General features: G+C 40.9%; 1 protein-coding gene across 3 annotated transcripts in view; it reads left to right on the top strand.

Moving 5' to 3' along the window:
- Positions 1–22,210, top strand: part of GALK2 (galactokinase 2) — a 46,484-nt gene extending 24,274 nt beyond the window's left edge. For all 3 annotated transcript variants that reach the window (XM_082060973.1, XM_082060974.1, XM_082060972.1), the window contains 4 exons: positions 1,783–1,935; positions 6,878–7,088; positions 15,230–15,431; positions 21,737–22,210. In XM_082060973.1, the coding sequence (XP_081917099.1) occupies positions 1,783–1,935; positions 6,878–7,088; positions 15,230–15,431; positions 21,737–21,944 (774 nt within the window). In that variant the 3' untranslated portion in view covers positions 21,945–22,210. The remainder of the gene's footprint in view (positions 1–1,782; positions 1,936–6,877; positions 7,089–15,229; positions 15,432–21,736) is intronic.
- Positions 22,211–22,814: the final 604 nt, after the last annotated feature.

The following is a 22,814-nucleotide window of genomic DNA, read 5'->3' on the forward strand; positions in this document are numbered from 1 at the left end:
ATACACACAGATGATCATGTAAGTGGAGGCTTTTCAGATACCACAGAGGTGGTGATCAAAATGGCAAAGGAAATGTAAGAAAATATTAGAAAGAAATGGTGAACAAACCAGAAAATAGCCATGCTTTGGTGTACTTGCGGCTGAATGCAATTCTGGCCTCCTAACTAAAAAAAAAACAAAAAAGAAAAACCCAACAGAATGAGAAAAGTACAATAAAAGACACTGAGGTTCATCAGAGCTATTTTTCATATGAGCAGTGACGGAATAATTTAAAACTTTTCATCTTTGAAAACAAGTATCTTTGAGGGTGATATTTTGAAGCTCTCGAAAGCTCTTGAATGGGTAAGAGAAGGTAAACTGAGAATTCAATGTTTTTCATAACCAAAGCACTAATAGAAACACAATGACATTAGCAAGCAGCTTGTTAAAAACAAACAAGGAAGTTTGGTGTGTTTTTCCAAAACATTCGCTGTTAAATTGAGAAATACCGAACACTGTGTAAGGCAAAAGTTGAAAAATGGTTCAAAAAAGGACCTTGTTGGATACACTGAGAGAGTATTAGCCTGTTTGTAGCTATTAAACATCATAGTCTGCTGTTCCTTCCAGTGTAAGTGGAACCACTGTAATCTTTGCTTTTAGGAAGCTGGAAAAAATATAGCGGGGAAAAAAAGATTGTTTTGTATTTGTCCTATTTTTATATTCCCCCCTAAATATCCATTTACGGCTACTGTCAGAAACCGGACAGTGGTACATTCTGATCTAATGTAGCAGTTCTTAAAGGGTATATTTAAATGTAAGCAAGCTTGTCTGTCTTGATAGTGATTTTGTGAGGTGGTCCAGAATCTCAATGGCAGGGAGTAACACACATGCTGTACATAATGTACAAGCAGATTTGTCATTGTTTATTTAGCACTTTAGCTGTTCAAGGAATTCTCTGGAGGTGAACGATGCCAAAACCAGTAAGACGTCCCTGCTTGCAGAGCTACAGCCTATTCTAAGAAGCCAAAGCAGGGCACATGATTTACAACTTATCCCAATGAAAAACCAGATGTGAATTTAATCTCTTGATTACATTTCATCCTGAATTATTTAATTAATGCATGCCTAGCTTATTCCATGAAAAGGTCACAGAATCTTGGGAACATCTTACACAGCCTGTGTAACACATCTCTGAGGCGAGGCAGTCTCTTGTGTTGGAAGGAAGGAGAGATTAACTATAGTTTTATAGATAGTTTATGTTTCATTTTATTTCATTTCTCTGTCTGATTGCCCATATGTTACATGATTGCTTTCTCCAGTCAGTCCTCAAATTTTGGTAATATTCTGTACCTCAGTGAACTAACCTTAATTTAGTGGAGAATCAGCAAACTGAGGGGGAGACGAACACTGGCGAAGGGGAAGGGAATGTGAAGCCCCTTGTTTCTAGCGGCACGCACGTCAGCTTCAGCCAGGCCTGGGACTTTTCTCCAGATCAAAGAAAAACTGTTGTCTTAAACAGGCAAGAAAAATAGGTTGGGTGGGGTTCTGCGAAATGCTGAAAAAACCCAAAGACTTAATGGAAACATTTTAAAATCCAGCTACGGGGGAAAGGTTTGAAATGTATGTGTAACTTGGCCAATGAGGTTAAACCTCGTTTCTCGCTGTTTCATGTCAGTTTTCTTTCCTTAACTGTCCCTGGATTTTCAAGAGAAAAAACATGCAAATTTGCATTTGATTTATAGAACTAAGTGCACCGTTAGCTAGTAGTAAATTAAAACTAACCATTCATTTTTCTTTCAATAGGCCAAGTTGATAGAGTTCAGTCCTCTGAGGGCAACTGATGTTAAACTTCCAAGTGGAGCAGCGTTTGTTATTGCTCACAGTTGTGTTGAAATGAATAAAGCAGCGACTTCTCATTACAATATTAGGGTAATGGAGTGTCGTCTGGCTACAAAGGTAACGTATGGCTTATGTCAAACTCTAATGAAACCTTCATCTAAATATGTGCTTTTTTCCACTTCTGACCAACCATGTCTTTAACACCTGGCTAGGTGCTACTTTAAGTAGCATTTTTCTTTTCAGAACCAGACACCTCCATCTCTGCAGAAACAGAACTCCCGCTGAGTTTAATGGAAGTGCAAGGACTGTGCCCTTATATAGAAGATCATGTGATTTCGTTCTATTGAATTTATTTTGTATTATATTTCAACGGGGGAAAAAAGTCTATTTTTTCAGCAAAAAAATTTCTCAGTTAATAAGATAGACTGTTTCTAATTAAAGCTGAATAATGACAAATAATGGAAAGCAACCAGTGTGGCCACATGTTTATGTGTATATATGGCAATAGATGTGTATTTCCTAGGATTTAGAGGACATCAAAGCTACTAGTTAGAGGCCTGGAAGTAATATTGGAAATGCTGCATAGCAGCATGTATGTCAGTGTAAAGTTTAAAAACAGGCTCAAATCAAAATCCAACACTTAGGTTGTGCTGCCAGTTTACCGCTTGCAATTATCTCTAAAATGTATGGAATTTGATAATGAAAAATCCAATTTAGTTCTGGATTTCTGTAAACCATACATTTAGGAATGTGTAGATGTAGGGTTTGATTTGAATTTGTTACAGGAACACGGTGGATTTGTCTTTGATTAGATTAAGTTAGGATTAAGCATAAAGATTCACTGCAGTTACAGTGTGCCGTGTGAAAGAACAGAATTTGGGTCACAAATCTAGATGAAAGTCTGAAGAGCTGCAGCAGGGAACTCCTTGCCACAAAACATGTGGCCAAAATCTGAGCAATACTCAAAAGTACTTTGAGCATCTGTTGGCATCATAACTGTATGAAAAATTACCGTAGTTAATGTGAGGGAAAACAAAGAGAGATGATGAGATACTGACAAAATGTAATATAAAATTATGTGTTGAGATATTTTTCCAGGAGGGAAGCTAAATTTCAAATGACTTTTTAAGTGGGCTTTAAACTCAAGTATCAAGAACATAGCTGCAGTTTAGGTGTATGTAAGATACGGTAAAAGTAACAGCACCAATAACCATAGTTAAAGCTGTTGTCACTGAAGTTAATAAGATTCTTATGCTATTAAGAAAATCAAGATAAGGACCTCTCTGTGTGTTGATTCTGGCATAACTGATAAGCCTCTAATTTATGATAGTTAATTGACTAAGTGTGTGTTTTAGGAAAAGCCTTTGGAAATGTTTTTGCATATGAAACAGCCTTCACAGATGATCTGTTCTAAACACAAACTACGATGAGCGTGTTAAGGTGTAAAAGCTTTTGCCATGTTGTTCCATATACCAGATTTTGTGAATTGAATTGTACTTTTCTAAATTGCCTTAATTTATTGGTCCTGTGCAGTAAACTGAAAAGGTGGTAAGGAAAGATTATTATTTGGGCTTTGTTTTGGTTTGGTTTTTTTTTGTTTTTACGTTCCTGTCATGTGTGATGCAATCTCTGAAAAGGCACCTTTAGCAGATGCTTGATTTTAAGGAGACTAACAACGTACACCTGTCTGCTTTTAAACATATGCTACCCAGATGGAAAGTTGCACACACTATAAAAATACATTGAGCCAGGAAGACACTGTCTTTAGGAACAGGTGACAGTGGGGTGAAGGAGGGCAGGTACATCAGCAGGAGCAGGGAAGTCTTTTAAGCACCATTAAGCTAATGGAACTATGAAATAACAGTAATATTTTAAAAAGAAATTCTCATTGGTAAATGCCTTAGGATAGACGTTTTTCTTTCCTTCTCTGCTTTAGGTCATTCTAGAATTTTGTGTTTGCAGAAAGTTCCATGTAAGTAAAGATGCCAACACAAGATATCCCTGCTGGTGTCAGTATAGAACATTTTGATGTCAGCTTGTCCTACAACAAAGTGAACTCTTGATCATCCTCACAAAATTAACTTTCCCAGGTTCTGCTCCTTTTGCTTCCCTTCTGGACAGTCATTCTTTCGCTATTCTTGTTGTAGCCTCCGAGTGCTTTCCCGTACTCCGTTAACAGTACGGTTAAAGACGCTTATGTTCTGCAGAACACTCACAATTCCAAAGGAAATTAACTTGCACTTCATACTTCCGAAAACTCACACAGTAGGTGCTGCAGGATGAACAAGAGCATCAGCGCATGCTGTGCACTTCACTGCCAGCCCCAAAGTGGTGCCAGGAACGTCTGCAACTGGAACCACATCTAGTTAATCAACTAATGTTTGTTAAATACAGAAAGATGCTCAGATGACATTATGGAAATGTAAAGTGTAATAAAGCGATGTTGCTGTATAAGGGCTAAGTATTCCTATACTTACTGCCAGTCAGACTTCCTTTTATTTATATTTGTCCCGTCATTTACTAAGGATGTTTTCTCTGAGTTACTTACAGTTCCCCAGTGCGGCCGTGTTGAACACTAAAGGACAATGAAGCCTACAGATGCTGTGTCCTGGCAGTTAAGAGCCAGCTGGATAATGTCCACGTCTTTAATCCATCTAGTCAGAGATCATCAAGAAAATATCCAACTGTGGGATCACTATTCAGATTACTTTTGTACATTTAATAGATGGGATTTTTTCCCATTTCTGTTCTGTGTCCATTACAATTTGAGCTCCTGCAGCTAGATTATTTTCAAAAACCATTTCTGTTTGCCCATAGTATTTTTCCCAGTGCTGTTAGGGTTGAAACTTGGATATAAGCAGGACAGACGTTTCCATCAAAGCCCAGCCCGCTGGCCTGAGCGGGTCAGGTTCCATTAGGAACATTTGACCTGTAAAACCCCAGCCCAGTTCGCTCCTCTGAAAAACAGCATCTCCCTTGAAGTACAGAAACGGGAACAGATGTGACAATACACATGACCGGTTGCTACAGGGGATTATTTATTTAAAAAGGAAGTAGAAAAATTTTTGGTACCTTATAGAACATTTTTTTTGTAAATTGTTAGTTCTGTTTAATAAAAATCTAGGGGATGCTGAACATCAGGATTAAAGTAGGAGGAAAAAAATCCATTAACACCTTGAAGCAGATTTAAGAACATGTCACAAACATGCACCGACATAAGAGGTATTGAGTATTTAAGTAAAACAAATAAAGCCGTAATTGTTATTCTAACTTACCATGAAGTAAGCTAAAATACGATCTCATAAAGGCCATAGGGTTATAGGTACTTAGAGCCTTTGAAAAGCAAGCCAGAAGTGACTTAATCACTCTTTTCCAAGAAAATTTTCTCAGCCCGATTTCTGCATTAGCCACTAGACAGTGCTGCTTCTTTCTCTGCCTCTGAACATACAAAACTCTGGTTTAGATGGTGACAGAGTCATATGATTAGGATTTTGATTGGATTTTGTTTGTTCTGCTCTACTAAGCCTCACATAAATCTTAGCAAGTCACTAGATGGCACCAAAAGTAGTTAATTTTTATATACTGTAATAAAGCAAAACTGGAAGAACCCCTACAAAAGCACTGTTGGAGGAGAGCAGGAGGGTGAGAATCTATAGCAAATAGCTGGACAGCAGATCTTCTGCACTCTGCACAAAGCAACTAGTTTTCAGACATGTGTAAATCCCATCATTTTTTTAACCCAGGAAGTTGATGGCTTTGCTGAATTGAGACATAAAGGATTTCAAACCAATCTCGCCCAAAACCAGTGCTTATTGGAAAGAATAACAAAACACAGTGGGCGAAATCTTGGCCCTGTTGGTGAGAGGTTTTAACACTGATTTGAACAGCAAAAGGATTTCATCCCCTGATCTTGCTGTGCGCCTCTCTGCAAACATCCCGCCTGATCTGGCACACTGGGAAGCTTTAATCTCAATTTAAATGGTGCAGAATTGGAGGTATGTCGTGTGCTTATGAATACAGTAAAACGACATTGGCGTGTACCTGCTGCTCTGTGCCTTACTCTGCAGTAGTCCGTTAAAATCAAAGATGGTAAGTCAATAGGATCCCACAATGACCGCTTAATATTATTCTGTAATTCGTGACATTAAAAATATTCCACCCTCTGAGGAAAGCTGCTTTACTCAACCATTTTCATTAGGCACACGAGAGCATCCACTCACGTAGCAACCTTCCAGAAAAAAGCCTCTTTGACATGTTTCCTTTTAGGATTCTGGTGTGTTGAACTAACTACTGGCAATTGCCAAAACATCACAAAGATACGCAAAGCATGACATCATTGCCTGGAGTAGGAGAACCAGATGTATCTATAACTAATCCACATTATAGCAATCACAAGAATGGAGCAGATTCTGACTAACGCATCGTAACCTTCCTGTAAGGCTCAAAACTTCCATTAAATTGGGTGTGAAAAGAATGTACTTAAATTTTACTTTAAACCCTGGAGATTGAGAAGGGTTACAGTTAATTCTACCACACAAATCTTTTACCTACTTTCATATTTTTAAGGCTATTAGAAGAAAGAGTTTTAATGACAACTTCAAACGTTCATCAGAAAATTCCAGGAGCATATTTGAAATATCAAACTGGGTTTTAAATGTTAGAGCAAATTCTAAGAGTACAGAAACAGACTTCTTAGGGACTTACAGGGTTACAATATTGTAACGCTTGTAAAAGCAATTGAATGCGATTGTAAAAGGCTAATAAGGCGCTTGGAAGTAACAACATCCATGGAAAAAGATCAGTTACTGATTTGAGACCATACAAATGATGCCAGTATGGCTTTTACAGACAATATCTGATTTGACGGAAGAATATCTGCCATTCACAGACCTTTTAGAAAGAAATACGATTATCTTCTGTGTACTGATAGAAAGTGCCTTCTGATGGTTCCATATTAAGAAGTAAAAAAAAGTAGATGGGTCTTAAAGGTGGTTATGGACAATGAAATAGTTTTAAAGAGAAAGGCACGCTATTTTCTGGTTTATTTTTTGTATTTTAGCTTCTCGCAAAGTCAAAAGGCTTGGACTGGAAAAATATGTCGAGACTCCACGATGTGCAAAGCGGGCTGGGGGTCAGCCTGGCGGAAATGCTGACCGTGGTGGAGGCGGCGTTGCATCCTGAGCCCTACAGCAGAGAGGAAATTTCTAAATGCCTGGGCATTAGCCTGGAGGAGCTCCGCTCACAGGTCCTCAGTCAGAACACGCAAGACGGTAAGTGTATAGGAAATGGTGGGGGTTGGCGTACAGTGTGCATTATATAAAAGCTTAGGTATTGATATGTAGTGCAAGTGGAAGTCTTGCCACAATACTTCCACAGAATTTTAGGTGGCAAGTGAAAGAATTGATAATAACGATTTTCTAACTTAAAAGAGAGCAAAACTCTGATTTTGATTGATCTGTTTCTACAATGGTAGGTAGCAGATCTCCTACTATTTTAGATCAACCTGTGCTGTTTGAGAGTTCTCTCTAAATAACCCAGGTTTCATTCTAGGGAAAAATCTATTCTAGGCTTCCTTTTTAGGCAATAGCTTGTACAACCCCAAACATTTTGGATGGTTACTGGGATCCTGTTTGCTCTCCCTTAACTGGTGTTAAAGACCAGCATAGGTGGAGCTTGTGGTTTTGCTTCTGAATTGCTAAATGTATGATCACTTCATAATCATGCCCGGGGCAACAAGCCATCTAGGTCTGTCCTGAGAAAGAAATCTCTGTCACTATCACTATTCCTTTTTGCTTTTAGGAAATCATTAGTGGAAGTTAACAATTTACTGTTTATAGACTGCTCATGTATTATTGCTTATGATTATACCATGTAGTCATGAGCACTGGCACACATGAAATGTATCCTGGAAGCATATAATAGGGTTGCTAATAATATTGAGTAACAGAGCATTTATGAAATAATTAATTTGCATTCATAACAGGTTTCCAATTGAGACCAGAGTCTTTCTTTAAGAACTTAAAATAATCCTTACTTCTGTGTTTCCATTCTGTGGCCTTAACACTTCTGGTGGTTTGCAGGTGAATTGTATCCTTGCCAGTCTTTCCCAAGGTTGCTTTCAGGGCAGGTTTTCGATGCGTATATATCCGTACATATCTATGTATACTGATGCTTATACTGAAATAATCAGTCTATCTGGAATGACTGCAAACTTTATACATTGACCAAGGACTACGTCCTTAATCAAGAACCTGTTTTGAACCCCAGTTCAAAAAGAGTATGAAAATATTGTCTAATTACATTGCTGGAGGGTACCAGCATGGAATACAATATCTGAATCCGGCTCTTCATCTCCATAGAAAGAGTCATGAAAACTCTGTGCTGTCTGTGCACAGAAATGTGCTGAACCACGTGCCTGCACTCTGCAGCGTTCTCCTGGGAAACTACACGGTTGTGAATCTTTTCCACTGTCCCCTTGCTCTCCCCTTCAGGAGCAATACAGGACTATTAACTTACAGATGTTTGTACTCCTTATACTTGGTTTATCAAACACAGTTCTACGGTTCTGTAGATTGGAATTGTTTGTACAAGTTATTTTCATTTTTTTTCAAAAGTCAAAGTCTGGATAAAAAATTTAAACATAAAAGCTATAAAGAAACTCAAGGGAAATTTTATGCTGTGACTCTGAATAGCATTTGCTGACCGGAATCTCTTAAACTTGCATGACCATGATTTCATTTGATAAGGGAAATTAAAATGGCTTATACTGAAAGCCTCTTTGCATGAACAATACACAATTAAATAAACTGTATACAAAGAAGAAACCAGACAGTCACAGGAAGAAGGAATCTAAATCCACTGGTTGCTTTTGTTACACACTAAACAAATTACATTTTACCTTGGCTTTGGAAAACCAGGGGCTGTTTGACAAAAATATTGTTCTTATTTCCCGTCTTCTTTCCCAGTATATTTTAATGACAATAGCTGGCTGCCTCGTGTGAGAGAAAACACACTGAAAATAAGTGATCTCTGCAGAGAGTTTCAGAACGCTGTTGAACTTCTTTGTTCAACATGAAGAAGGAGCCATAACATTTAGGGTATTCTTCCTTTGTGCACGTCTTAGCAACTTTTCTGATAAAATATTATAATGTTAAGGGTAAATTATTTGCATGAAAATTGCTATGTAGATATTTACTAGATTCTGAGTGTTCTCTGTGGCTGAATATAAGTTGTCAGTCATTTTAATTCTTTTTATTATTCAAAGCCCAGTGATAGTTACAAATAGCGTTTTGTACTGGCGTTGTGTCTCATGTTTAGGACCTGAAGGCGCTATGTAAATGTTATTTAGACAGCCTTACGTCTAGCTTCTCCCCCTCTACTCCCCCAGAGATGGCACTGTATACTTACATAGAGTTTAATAAGGGTACAATGCTGACCAGATGAAAACTCCACATCCCCACAAAACGGTCCGGCCAGGCTCTGAGCAGGTCCCAGGCCCCACGGCACCGCTGCATCCCTTTTTGGGCAGGAGCTCAAGGATTTCCACGGCTCCCCACCGTACAGCCCACTTGTTCCCCACGTTTGGGTAAGTGCAGATGGTGCGTAAAGCCACCTCAAAATCCTGAGTTTAAATCTCCCTTGCAAGTGCTTACACTGGGATTGCACTTGTGGCTTCTGAACATCTCTAGAAGAACCAATATTTATGACTTTCTAAGGTGCACTGTGCCATAATTCTGGCTCGGACTCAAGTGCTTCACAGAGCATTTAGTGTGCGGTGCTTGTGGGACATTAAGTATTTATAAGCTTCACCACGAAAGGATATCCTTCTTTTAACCACAAAATGTTTCTTCCTTCTTAAGCGAGGTATTTTTAAACCCATTTTTCCTTTTTACATATAAAGTTGTAAGCTAATTTTGACATTTAAACCTGGGAATTAAATTGCCATGGGAGGAGCAGGCATCCGCTTGCAGTGTGGATTTGCCCTCCTATTTGTCCCCTGGAAAGGGAATTCTAAATCTGTGCTGTAGCTTCAGTGAGTGGTGCTTGAGGAGCCTTTCATTCCCCCTGCCAAGTAATTTGTATTAATGGTGATCTCAGTGCAAGAGCAGTTTCAACATTATTTGCAGAGACGGGCGTACGTGAAGGTGGCGTCTCTGATGTTCTGTCAGGCTGCTCTGGGATACGTAAAGCTTTGCCGTGTGCATTAGCAGAGTGCCCTTGTCTTACACAAAGAGGAGTTACCCCCAAACTGATAGACCTAAGAGCACTTCCCAGTTTGGGGGTCCAGGTGCCTACTCCAACCTCAGCCTGATGCCACAGAGAAATTTGAGAATGTACCATCCCCTTCCACAAAACATGGTTTAGTTTACTTAGGATGAGCCCCAGAGAGGTGGCTGCTGCCTGGAGGACAGAGGCCTTTGGGCTGCACCTCAGGTTCGGGACAGGCCCTGAACGGGCTGGGTTAGTTGAGTTGCAAAAGCCTTGTTAATGCCACCATTCCTCTGGAGGAAGAATCACTGTAAACCAGTAGTTACCATAATCTCAAAGCAGGTGTCTGCTAAATGGGTCGCTAAATCCAGCAATGACTCGTCCCCTGGTTTATTTTCAGAAAACCAGATTGCAAACAGTTACTTGAGTAGTCCCAGTAGAGTAACTGTTCCCCACTTCAAGTAGGGGGTTCACAATCTGGCTCAAATTAAAGCCATCTGGCAGCATTTTCTTACATACGTTGCGAGCCAGAAACCTTCACCCTCATCATGTTCAATCAGCAGGATGCCTAACAGAGAAGGGTACTATTCCACATGAGTAATGGTGGTAGAAACTGTCCCCTACATGATTTTGCGTCAGTGAGTTTTTCCTGTTGTAAATTTCTAACAGTCCTATCAGCCGTGTGTAGCTCATTAATCTACAGTGAAACATATCTTAGGAAGCTGCCAAAGCAACTAGAAAAAAATCTATAGCCTAAAGAGGTTGTTCTTTAGCTAAAGGTCAGATTGAATTGTACAGGAAGCCACTAAAGAAAGGAATCTGCTGAAGCTGAAGTTGTAACAAATAATAAGAATTGCTGAAAAGCCACAACGTTTAATTATAAAGAAAAAAAATCCCTGTAATTGGAGCGGACAGGTTTGCACATTTTTTGTAAAGCTAAAATTAAAAATATGACCATACAGTTGAAAACCCACAATAAACTTCTCTGTTATATTTAATTAACCCACAATTGTTTGGGACTAATAGCCCAGGTTTTTGTTTGGTTTTACGATACTTTGTATGGATTTTGGACAAACTTTCATGAATGCCAGTCTGCTGTGTCTTAACAACTGGGAAGGTCCTTGCTGCAGTGTGAGCTGTTAGTGCACTGGAAACTGTCACTGTTTCTTACAAGGGCATTTGGTGGTTTGTAAGTGAATTGAATGTGCTTGTTCACAGATGCTGTTACAGAAATGCTGGGCAGAGGCACAAAGCCAGGGCGCGGGGAATCCACAAAGGGTTGGCAGGAGCTGCTGAAAAATAGATAAGGCCTAGTCATACAAAGCGATTAACAGTGCAGGAGATTCCTGTACAACATGCAGTGTGTCCTCTTCGACACTTCGGAAACACCGTTAGCGAGGCTGTGACCTGGAAGGTGGAGTAACTGCTGAGTACAGGCGAAATGTGTTAAAAACTTAGTGACAAAATGTCACTACCAGCAGACCTGGGTATAGGATTCTTTGTCCTCCTTAAAGGTTTCTTTACTTTAATTTCTTAGATCTGTATCTGTTCCAATCCATAAAAGGCATCGCTCGCCCTCACTTGAGTCCATAAGAAACGTTTTCTGTGTGCAGTTGATACCATACAAAATAAATCTCCATCTTCGTAGTGTCTTTTCAGAAAGGGACAAAAGAGACCCTGAGATTCTGCTTGTGCGAGCGTGCCCAGGTCTAAAATCAAACAGTTCACTCCTGCACGGCAGGGAGCGATGCAGAATGGGGCAGAGGAAGCGTGTAGTGATTTTCACAGAGCAGTTTTTGAGAGCTCGATTCTGGTCAGACACTAGATCCTTCGTATAGAAACCTCCGCCAGCCTGAGTGGCACGACGTCATTTTAAACAAGGAGCACCCGCAGTGGCTGCTGCGCAGTCCCCTTGGGGAAGAACCGCGACTTCAGACGTGTCCTGGACGATTGCTCGGACATCGGGGAGCAGCCAGCTTGTTGCACTGCACCAAAGGTTTTCGGTTCCCCTCCAGTCACCAGATACCTACATTTTCAGTCAGATTAGGTACCTAATTTCCATTCGCTATAACAGATTTAAGGATCCACATGCTTTCCATAATCTGGCATTAGTTCCCTAAACCCTGCTGTTTTGCTCGCCTTGGAGCAGCACAGAGGGTGAGACCGTGTAACAGTCCTGTGCAACACCGGAAGGTTCACTTTGAGGGCTTCAGTTTTTCCTCTTCCAGACAACTCCAGCCCTAGCTCAGATAGAAACTAATTGGTCCTGTGCACTTCGGTTTTGTTTCCTTTAAGCGTGACAGAGCATGGCTTAGGAAATCAGTTCTTTTTAATTGTAAAAAAGTGCGGCTGCACGAAGCACGCAGATTCTGATTGGTTCCTGCGCTCTTCTGAAATCACAGCTCCCATAGCTCTTTGGCATGTCCTAGTAGTTCTGATTTTATTAATGCATAGCTAATATACAGGCAGTGGTGTGGCAAGGAGATTCTAATACAGATGTAATTTTTGGAAATACCACATGTGCTTTGCTATCTTTTATTAAATAGAAATGGTTAGTTGGAATAACCAGCCAAACAGAAGAGATACAGGAGGGTTTCTCTATTATCAGAAGCATTTGGTGTTGAAAGCCAAAAATATGTGAATTGTTTCATTATTTTATAATAGGACTTATGGAATACAGAGGTGTTTGCTGTTCCGAAGACAATTTTACCTGAGCAGTACACTATCAGAGATGAAAAGCAAAGTATAAAAAGAAATCTAAACACAAACGTAATATACTGCAATGAAATGCTGCCCATAACCAACCAATAGTTAACATAATGATACCAGCCTTTAATCGATAGTGATTTGATAAACGCCCACAAAGGAGCTTGACAATAAGGCCCAGCTGCCTGGCAGGATTGCTTTGGCCTGGACAGACAGCCAGTGTCAGGGTAGCAAACTCTCCCCTGCGCCGCGACTGTCCCGGGAGCCCGTGCTGCCACAGACACCGCTCAGGTCTCCTGGCCGGTGGCCACTGCACCCATTCTGGTTGCCAATTCATAACGTGATGAGCACAACACAACCCCAGAGATTTTTAAGGTAATGTGGCCAGTAGAGCATTGCTCTACCAAAGGGTGGTCTCTGAATCAATCACAGCCTTTGGCAAGTCTGTTGCCTTACAATTGAAACCAGACATGTTTTCAGTTCATTCTTTGGGTTACTACTGTTCAATGGTGATTTACAAGAGAGTGTGAGCTATGGCAATCTCTCACGCAACTTCAGATATTCCCTAAACGAATGCACATTTAGAAATCTCCTTGCTTTAAAACAATGGCTTCTAAGAAAAGAATATTTAAAGAGAAACCATCCTTAAAAATAGGCCAAGTTCCCTTTCTTCAGTGTTCAAAAATACTGAGGCATTGCTCTGCAAAACACAGTACAAGTGACTCCAGCAGCAACAGAATCCAGTGGGGTAGAACACACCTCTGAATGGGAGGCCAGAATGGGCTCTTTCTGTGCGATACTCTCCAGGTGTTTCTGGGGACACGCAGTTTCCCATTGCTGTCCTAGTTGGAGACACGTTCAGAGGCCTGTTCAAAGACAGCAACACAGGGCTCCTCGGTAGCAGGCGGTATTGAATTACAAAATAAATATCACCAGAAGCAATATCACCAGTAGCAGAACACTGATGTTTCTCTATCATTTGAGACTACTCATGTCTCTCTCAGCACTGTATTTTCAGTACTTCCAGTAGTGATTTACACTTACTCTGGAGAAATAAAAAGGGATTATACAGGTGCTGATGAAGTTTTAGTCTGTAAGGATTGCGACAGACTTAGTAGTGAATGTAATTTTATTTCCAGTCTTTCAAGGAGATTTCTACATATACTTGCAAATGCAGCTTGTGGAAATCATCAGAAGTGGTTCCAGAGCTTGGCCGTCTCTGTGCAACAGCCGAGCGGGAACTCCATGTGTCTGGGTCAGATAGCAAGTTCTGTTTTGAATACAGGGCTTGTCTCTCTTCTCCTTTTACTTCTATTTGAGTGTTTCATCAGCCATTTTAGAAAGCAAGAGAGACCAGAAGCTCAGAGACCTTACCCTAAAAGAGAATTCACATGTAGAAAGAAAATGAGGGATGTTCTGAGGTGCTCTAACAAGAGTGCGCTTAAGTTGTGATGAAATCAGGAAACGTACTGCAGTAGGTGCTCCAGAGAGAGAATAAAGTCCACTTATTTACCACCCAAGCAGCTCAAGTAAGCCAATTTAATCATAAATTAAACTATGTCATGTATGCTTCTGGTGAACAATACTCCTCAATAGCAGCCATGACATTAAATCAAACAGAACTATATTAGGAGAGAAAAACAATGAACTACAACACAAGCAGGAAAGGCAGATCAATTCTCAGATATTAGTTGCAAGCCAAACCCTCCTGTAAATAGGAGGAGTAGCTTAAGGAGCCTTTAACCACAGGCACTCCCTTCCTTTTTGTGGCCCATGGTTCAGCCTTGCTGGAGGTCTCTACCCCAATGGCCACACAGGTTTGGGCATCCCCCCCTTCCCAGGGGAGCTGCTGTTTCATAGCACAATAGAAGAGCTTTGGTGAAAATCCTTGCACGAGTCTTTGATCTTACTAGATCAGTTCTAAGCAGTACCTGGCTGGGCTTGACACCTCTTGGCATCCACACTGACACTCTGACTGGTGACACTGCTGGGTTTTTGTAGTTTGGTGGTGGTTTTTTTTCCAGAAAAGGTCCATCTGCACAGTTACACGATGGATGCAGCCCTGTCCTGGAGCAGCCACACACGGCACCCTGGGCCAGTGGCTGCCTGCAGCGCACCGGGAGCCTTCCTGGGGTTCTCATCACTCGGTTTTGCTGGTATTTGAAAATCTGAAAGCTTTACATTAATGCTCTAATGCAAGTGGCTGCCAACTCTTGAACTTGTGGCTTGCCTCTGCAGAGTAAAAGGAGAGTGGCTTTGTTCAGTGACACAAAGAACTAGAGCACATGCATGAAGTTATCAACGTGAACTCTAAATACGATTTTACTAGGGCTTTTAAAGAAGATGTAGTGAGCTTCTGCAGAGGACTTTTAGTCTAGGGGGTTCTAATATCAAATATTAATTACTAAAAAGATCTAATTCCACTATGTTTTTGTATGTTTCTTTTGTAGCAAATATTAATGGTAACTGTAGTACTTCATGTTTTCATTTTGTTTAGTTTCCACCTTTAAGTTATACCAGCGTGCAAAGCATGTGTATAGTGAAGCTGCCAGAGTGCTGGAATTCAAGAAGATCTGCAACGAAGCACCTGCCGATGCAATCCAGCTGCTGGGAGAATTAATGAACCAGAGCCATATCAGCTGCAGGGAGATGTACGAGTGCAGCTGTCCTGAACTGGATCGCCTGGTAGACATCTGCCTGTAAGTTTCGACTGCAAGGAAGAGTAATCGCCTGTTGAGAATATTGTTTGAATTGATGAGAAAATATGACATGGTTGGCTATTGCAATTTTAAAATGAAAGTATTCTTGTCTCTTATTACAAAATTAATCTCCTGCAGGGACATTACATGGTCAATTGTTTCCCCGCTGCCATCTGTGTAATACTTTCAGATGAAAGCTGCAGTTTATGGCTTTATTACAGACTTTGCTTTTGGAGTGACTCATCATCACAAGTGTTACGTTAGACTGTTGGCTATTCTTTTGTTAAGTTGTAGAAGTCATAACTGGTTTTCTTAAAACATCATCTTGTTCTATTTGAAAGCTGTTACTTTTTGTGTATTTCTTAACCATGTCAGTACTGCCGCCGTGGGAACTCCAGGGCATAAGCAAGCTCTTCTACGTTCTCAGGCCACCTTAAAATCACAATGGTATATTGTGAAATGCTGTTGCATTTTTTTCCAATTCAAAAAAATATGTTGTCCAGGGTATCAGAGAGGTTGGACGGCTTTTCACCGTTTAAAACATGAGTGTGTTCACTGTTCCAATGGCTGACACTCTGGTTCTCCGCTCTGCACCGTGTGTCTGATCTTTCCCTACGTTATTCAGTCCCCATCTCTGCTCCGGCCTCATTCTCTTAGCTGGGTTCCTTGACTCAGTTGGGCCATGATAAAACAAGCCCTCTCAGCTCCAAAATACATTCACAGAGTGTCATTTTGTCCCTTCTCCCTCTATTCCTCCCTCGTTTCATATCCTCTATCCAGAATAAACCAAGTCTGAGAAATGGCATGAAGCGAGCTGGGAATCACAGAATGGTAAGGATTGGAAGGGACCTCAAAAGATCATCCAGTCCAGCCCCCAGGCTGTTGTGTGTAGCAGGCCCTTGTTTTCATAACTCTGCTACAGTGGATGATGAGATCTGGTATAACCATGTGTTAATACAGAAAGTCCAGTCAAATACTTAGTACTCAAATTCTATGCAGTATTTCATCCATACCACAGGACAGCATGAAAGGTACACGTTTCAGTGCCTCTTAATTTCCATTTTTTTGGTACGTTTAGTCACAGGACCGATACCTTATGCTGACTTTGATCTAAAGTCCCTGCTCATAGAAGGAATTCAGCGGCCGTGATCATTTTACCAGTGGCTTGGGGAACACGCAGCCGCCCCCCTGAGCTCGCCAGCACTGCTGCGTCCCTGCCTCTGCCACCGTCGCTTCCCTCATTCCCTTCACCGTGGCTCCGGTGATGCCACCTTCGTGCTTCTGCTCATCTGTTGAGGTTCCTGCTTCTCCTCGGAGATGGTTGTGCTTAGTTTGGGAAGCTGCCCTAAGCCAGGGCGTTACCTGCCAGAAGGGGAATGTCGGGGGGGCCGTAGTGTTAGCAGGCCTGAAGTCAAGAAATGTTGTTTCACTGTCTTTTAGAAGCAAATGCTCCCTCAAAATATCCCATCCTCTCTATATCTTTCAGTCTTGAAGAAAACAGAAACTGTTTCAATTTGACGCTACAAGAAGCGCATACCTTACCATCTAAAAATGAAAGTTACACAAATACTTTAAAGTTACAAAAATATTCCCTTAGCAGCAGCAGGCCTTTTTTATTACTATTATATTTTTAGGCCTATAAATTAGTCTGGCTTATAATGAAAATCTGAATTTCACAGACACAAGTTTTCTTACTCCGTGCTCATGCGGATTTTGTACATTGTAATACCCATTTACCAGGTTTGTAAATTGATAGAGTATGGTACTGATGATTATTTAGGATAGTCTGATCTCTTTTGCAGACAAGATGGAATGGCCTCTGAGCCAGAAAACTACTAAGTTAAAAACTGAACAGAAGACTTTTGGACATTCATAGATTATTTTGCATATGGGGTACACGTGCTGTTTTGTGATAAAACACAGAGAAGCCCTGATAGCCATTGGACAGTCTGACAGTAGTTCAGCAATACAAGTTTCGTTCCTTCTCTTGGGAGCCAATCCCATACATAACTCAGGCTGTGTTCAGTTTATTGGATCACGTAACGATCACATAACAGAATCAGCTGCGACACTCACTCATGGGGCAGTTCCACCATGGTCATCCCAGCTACACAAAGGGATCCCAGCTGATCCACGTGTGAGAAGGGAGACCTGTCTGCAGAGTCAGCTCAAGACAGAAACTGTGCTCAACCAAATTATCAAAAATCTTGGGTTACGTCGTCTCGATCTAGGGCAGGGGATCAGCACTGCCTGTTCTGTGACACCGCTCACAGAGGAAAAGCCTTAAAACTTCACACTGCATTACTTTCAGGTAGAGTAACTACCCGGTGTTGGCGCCTCAGTCAGTAGCATCGGTTGACTGACCTTTGCCAACACGACTCGCCATTCTAAGTGTCCTCGCTTGGGGTGTCCAGCTTGGATCAGACTGGCATGGCCTGTTCTCAGAAGTGCTGGGAGGAAACTACCCTGTTTCAAGGAAGGGAAAACAAGTGGGTATAAACTGGTGATCTGCACTACAGTGTGGAGCTACCTGTGCTACACTTAAACAAACAAGCACGGGTGCTCGCGACAGGCTGTCGCAGCACGAAGCTCGGCATGGGTACGGAACTTCGGCCTCTCGTTTTTGCTGAGCTCTGTTCTTTCACAGCCGCTGCTCCGAGCTGCCGTGGTGCCGTAACGCCGACGGACAGGCAGCAGCACAGCCACCGCCACACAACCCAAAGGAAAGGAGGACACAGGACTCTACTAAATTCGGTTAAAACTAATCACAGCATTTCAGTTCCAAGGACCAAAATATAAACAGTGAAGGAAAAAAGTGATACTTGTGCCCATGTTACATCAGGTTTCTAACTTAGCAGCAGAAGAGCCCACAGCTAGTACGGTGAGTGGAGCTCAGCACCACCGTGGAGTGCCATTCGCGCGAAACGACTTCTAATAGATATATTAAAATTATTTAATCTGGGGTGGTTTTACTACATTCATTGCACAGAAAGAGGTAAATTATTTGTTCCTTATTCTTTACAGTCGTGCCCTATCAAAAGTATTTCCTAAGAAATGTATCTTTCTTCTAAAGAAGGTTGATATTCTTTCCTGTTTTTCTGACCCTGTGATTAGATTTCTGTAGTGTATAGCTGTGTAGGGCTGTTCTAGACAAATGCAGCTTGAGCCAGCTTCTAATTTTTGGAAACTATTGGAAAAAAAAAAGTCTTAAATTTTCTCATGTTGTACATTAAAAAACTGTGAGACATAAAATCACTAGTCGCTCTAGGAAAACTTGGCTGATGTGATTATAGAAATGGCCAGGAACTACATAAATTACGTTCTTTACTTACAATGATCTACAGCTGCCCTGTAACTTTAAAAAGCCTTTCCAAAAATACATTCCAGAGAATTGCCTGAGTCTACTGCTGCTCTCTCCTTACAAGGTTAAACTGTGAAGAATAATCTGCATATCCAGATGTTTTCTGTTTTGCCTAGATCTTTATGTTTTACTGTATAACCTCTGCCAAGAAAGAAAGGGATCCATACTTGCTGCGGTTTGTAGTGCTGAAAACTGTAACCACCAGTTGGTCAGTTGTTTTTTTAATTTTTGCGAAGACAGAAGGCTTGTACTTTCTCTAACCTATCCATGCTCTTAATGGCTGGTTTACCATTAGTCTTTTCAAGTAAGTAGCACAGAAGATTTACTAAATAGTCAAGGAACACAACACTGGATCTGAGCTCCTGAATTTGTTAGGTACTTTTGAAAATCTCTCAGAATCCTTGAGTGTTGCAAATAACTTTACTTCACTCCCTTATTCTCCATCTTTTGGTAAGAGAGAGACCGGCAGATCCCGACTCTCGTTAAATGTGACGTTAATGGGGTGGAATACTCCTTCTGCTCAGTCTGGATGTGGAGCTGCGCCCATCCCTGCCCGCCCTCCTCGCTGCCTCCCACCTGCGGGCAGAGCTCACGGTGCCCTTGGCTCCCAGACCAGAGCAATTCAACACATGAACCCTGTGCTGGGCGGTTCTCTCTTGTTCTCAAACTAAGTCCAAGTAATGACTGTGCTAGCTATGAAAAAGAAAGGTTTCTAGCTTCACAAAGAAAATTAACTCATTTTTAGTCAAACCAGCACATCATATTATCTCTATGTTTTCTGATTAGCTGGTTCTTAGTTGTTAGCATTTGGAATTAACAATATTTCTCTGATTTTTTTGTGTCTTGAAGCACAATGATCTTTAAAATGAGGTACTGCAATGTCTTACCTATCACTTCCATATACCAAACTGTGGGACGATTCAAAAGAGACGAGTTCAGAGCAGTTGCAAAGGTAACTCTCCTGTTTGATCTGGGTGTCTGCCATGCACCGCATCTCCAGGAGATGCACAAGTAGGTGCTCGCTTCTAACGCCGTGTCACCTCAGGTACCTAAGTTTTAGGTGTTACAGCACTGCCCATCAAAATGCTGAGTTCTTCAGCATTAAGCCCAAAGTGTCTAATCACATCACCACATTTGAAACCATTAGCCACAGTGTTTTGAAACACAGTGACTTCAGCTCTGAAACAGGCATGTTTTCTGTCTACATTATGCTTTATTTCAACTATTTTAAAATGACTCAGTAAAAATGAGGCATGAGCATGACCACAGAGAATTATGAAATCAATAAAAGGGTCAGAACAATTCTGAAGGGATTTCAGTTGCCTACCAAAATAAAAGCAAGACACCATCTGAAATACAAAGTTCTGATTGAGGTAACAGACCAGATGAGTGCAGTTGATTGAGCAGACTTTGAAAAGTGGATTGGGCCTTATTCATTGTAATATTGCCTATTAATTGCAATAGAGACTGGATTGGATCCTGGTCATTTTAGGAGGTGGTTCTATGGACCAGAAGCAACAAAAATTGCATCAGAGGATGAGTGGCTTACAGGAATAATAATAAAAATAAGTAAAATAAACCAGCAACAGGAAATAAAGAATGAACACAAAATTGAGTCAATACGAAGGGTGGCACCACACAGACACACTGAAGAAAGTGTTTCTGTTCAAGAAGTTTTGTAAGCATGTTTAGAATCAAACACATATGTAAGTGCTTGCTTGCAATTTGACCTAAACCTCTACTAACCCAGCAGTACACCAGACTCATTTAACATAAAACGCACATACGAAGTGTTACCACAGCCTGCTCGGATGAGCTGTCATTCTCCAGTGGTATTCACATGGTGCTGTATCTCCCTCAGACACGTTCTAGGACTGGCAAATCTCTCTATGCACAGGTACTGGAAACATGTCAAAAGGATTTGCAAATCGGATTAGATCTCGCATAAGGTTTCAAATGAGTTTTCTAAATCATCCTGTTCTGACTGGGCTGGAAAAGCCCCAGAGAAATGTATTGTGTGCTATTTTCTTATTTTTTCTGCATCTAAGTAAAGATCAGGAACACGGGTAAGTGAACTCATGAAAATAATTCTACTAAATCCTAACATGACGGTGTCTGAATCTTGCAGAGCAATGGCATGGGATTTGCTGTAGGACATTTCTAGCAGGCCAGTATCTTGAGGCTGGGAATGGTTTCTATTTTGGATGCCATTTATTTGTCATTGTTCCTTCTATTCATCCTCCTTAGTGAGAGCATTTTTTTTGTCTTTGGGGACTGAATTGTTCTTTTACCTCTACTGCTGTCAATGTGGTACGTTCCTGCAGTTCCTCTAAAGAGAGACACCTACCCCGGCCGTTCCGCACGAGCAGACGTTGAGCGCAGCGACTCTGACTTCTGAAGAGTCTCCGAACTCTGCTTTTCTTGCCCGCTCGCTCCGCAGTCCTGCACAAGCTGTAAATCTTCAGCGTGTTTGAGATGTGTCCTGGAAGAATAGAGCTATTTGTCTTTGCCACATTAGAAAATGGCTTGCATGCCTACATCCTGTGCAATTAGTTTATGAACCCTCCTTTGTTATTTTTGTCTATATCTGTTTTCACTTCTGATGTCTTATGAATGTTGCTAACACAATTCCTTTCTTCTCCCATTTTCTTCTTCTCAGTTGCACTGAGATACTTAAAACAGCGGATGCTGAAGCATTATAAAAGAGGGTGACTTTCGGAATGGACAGAAAAGACTATATTGCGGTTTAAACTAACAGCATTTTTTGTTGTCCAAAATGGTCACTGCAAATTGCATTAAGGTCAAGTGAACTTCAGAACAATCAGGTGACACAGATGCATTTTGGAGCAAAGTATTCACTGGTTTTCTATAGGAATTTTATGTATGACAAATGACTCCTTTTTGGTTTATTTTACACAATTTTTTCTCTGTTATTTTGTTTTAGGCAATTTGGGGCCATCGGGTCACGTCTGACTGGAGCTGGCTGGGGTGGCTGCACTGTGTCAATGGTGCCTACTGACAAGCTGAACACGTTCATGAAAAATGTAAAGAAAGCTTATTACCAACCCGATGTGCAAAGGTTAGCGCTGGAGAATAACAGCCTGTTTGCTACCAAACCTGGAAGTGGAGCTTTGGTTTTTGTTGAGGCCTAAAGAACGTAAGAATTTTAAAGAAACTATGTAGGGCATTTAGAACTGGCAGTACTTCCCATGCCGCAGTAAATGAATGCCTTTTCTGGTTTGTATTGTAATGAGCAGTTGCTATTATCAAAACATATTTCTGAAGAAGTGATTAAAAGAAAACTCTTTGATTATGAAGTCTTTTTTCATACTAAAAATCTCTTTCGGAGTAAACATTGATTTGCAAAATCCTATTGACTAGAAAACTGAAATTGAAATAAAGGTGACATTTCATTACAGTGGATCTCTCTTCTTTTCAGTTTAGTGTCATAAAAGTAAGAGGAGGTGGAGCAATGAGCTTTGTCATTGCAGGGCAGGAGCCTTGCAATGTCTGCAGGGCTGCTCAGTGCTTCTTCTCTTTGGGTGCTGGATATTCTTTTGTTGAGAGTGTCCTGGAGAAATAGAAGATTAAACTGAAGTATTCAAAAAATTGGAAGGAACTCGCTAAGCATTACAAGTTTTGTACTCTCCTCAAATGGGATTATTACTGTTGCAATTAACGATCATATTGGAGAAGCACCTGCAGGCCAAGTAAAACATTAGGAATACATTATGTTAAGCAGGAAAACTTTCCTTCTAGGTATGTTTCTTACGTATCCCTTTGCAAGGGTGACTTGTTAGGAAAGCTTCAACAACAAGGAATGCCATCTGTGAGCTGTGCAGTATGACGACACACTCCCCGAAGTGAATGAACAAATCATGAAGTCAGGTTTGGTTTTGAGTTATCCAAACACCATGCTCAAATTGCTGAATCCTAGCTGTGCTTTTACAAGATAGAGCATTTGCATTTTGTGCAAAACTGTTACAAAGGATTAAATATAATCCATTGACCATGCAAATAAG

This window comes from Streptopelia decaocto (genome assembly GCF_964273445.1).
Source record: "Streptopelia decaocto genome assembly, chromosome: 9".
Classification (NCBI taxonomy): domain Eukaryota; kingdom Metazoa; phylum Chordata; class Aves; order Columbiformes; family Columbidae; genus Streptopelia; species Streptopelia decaocto.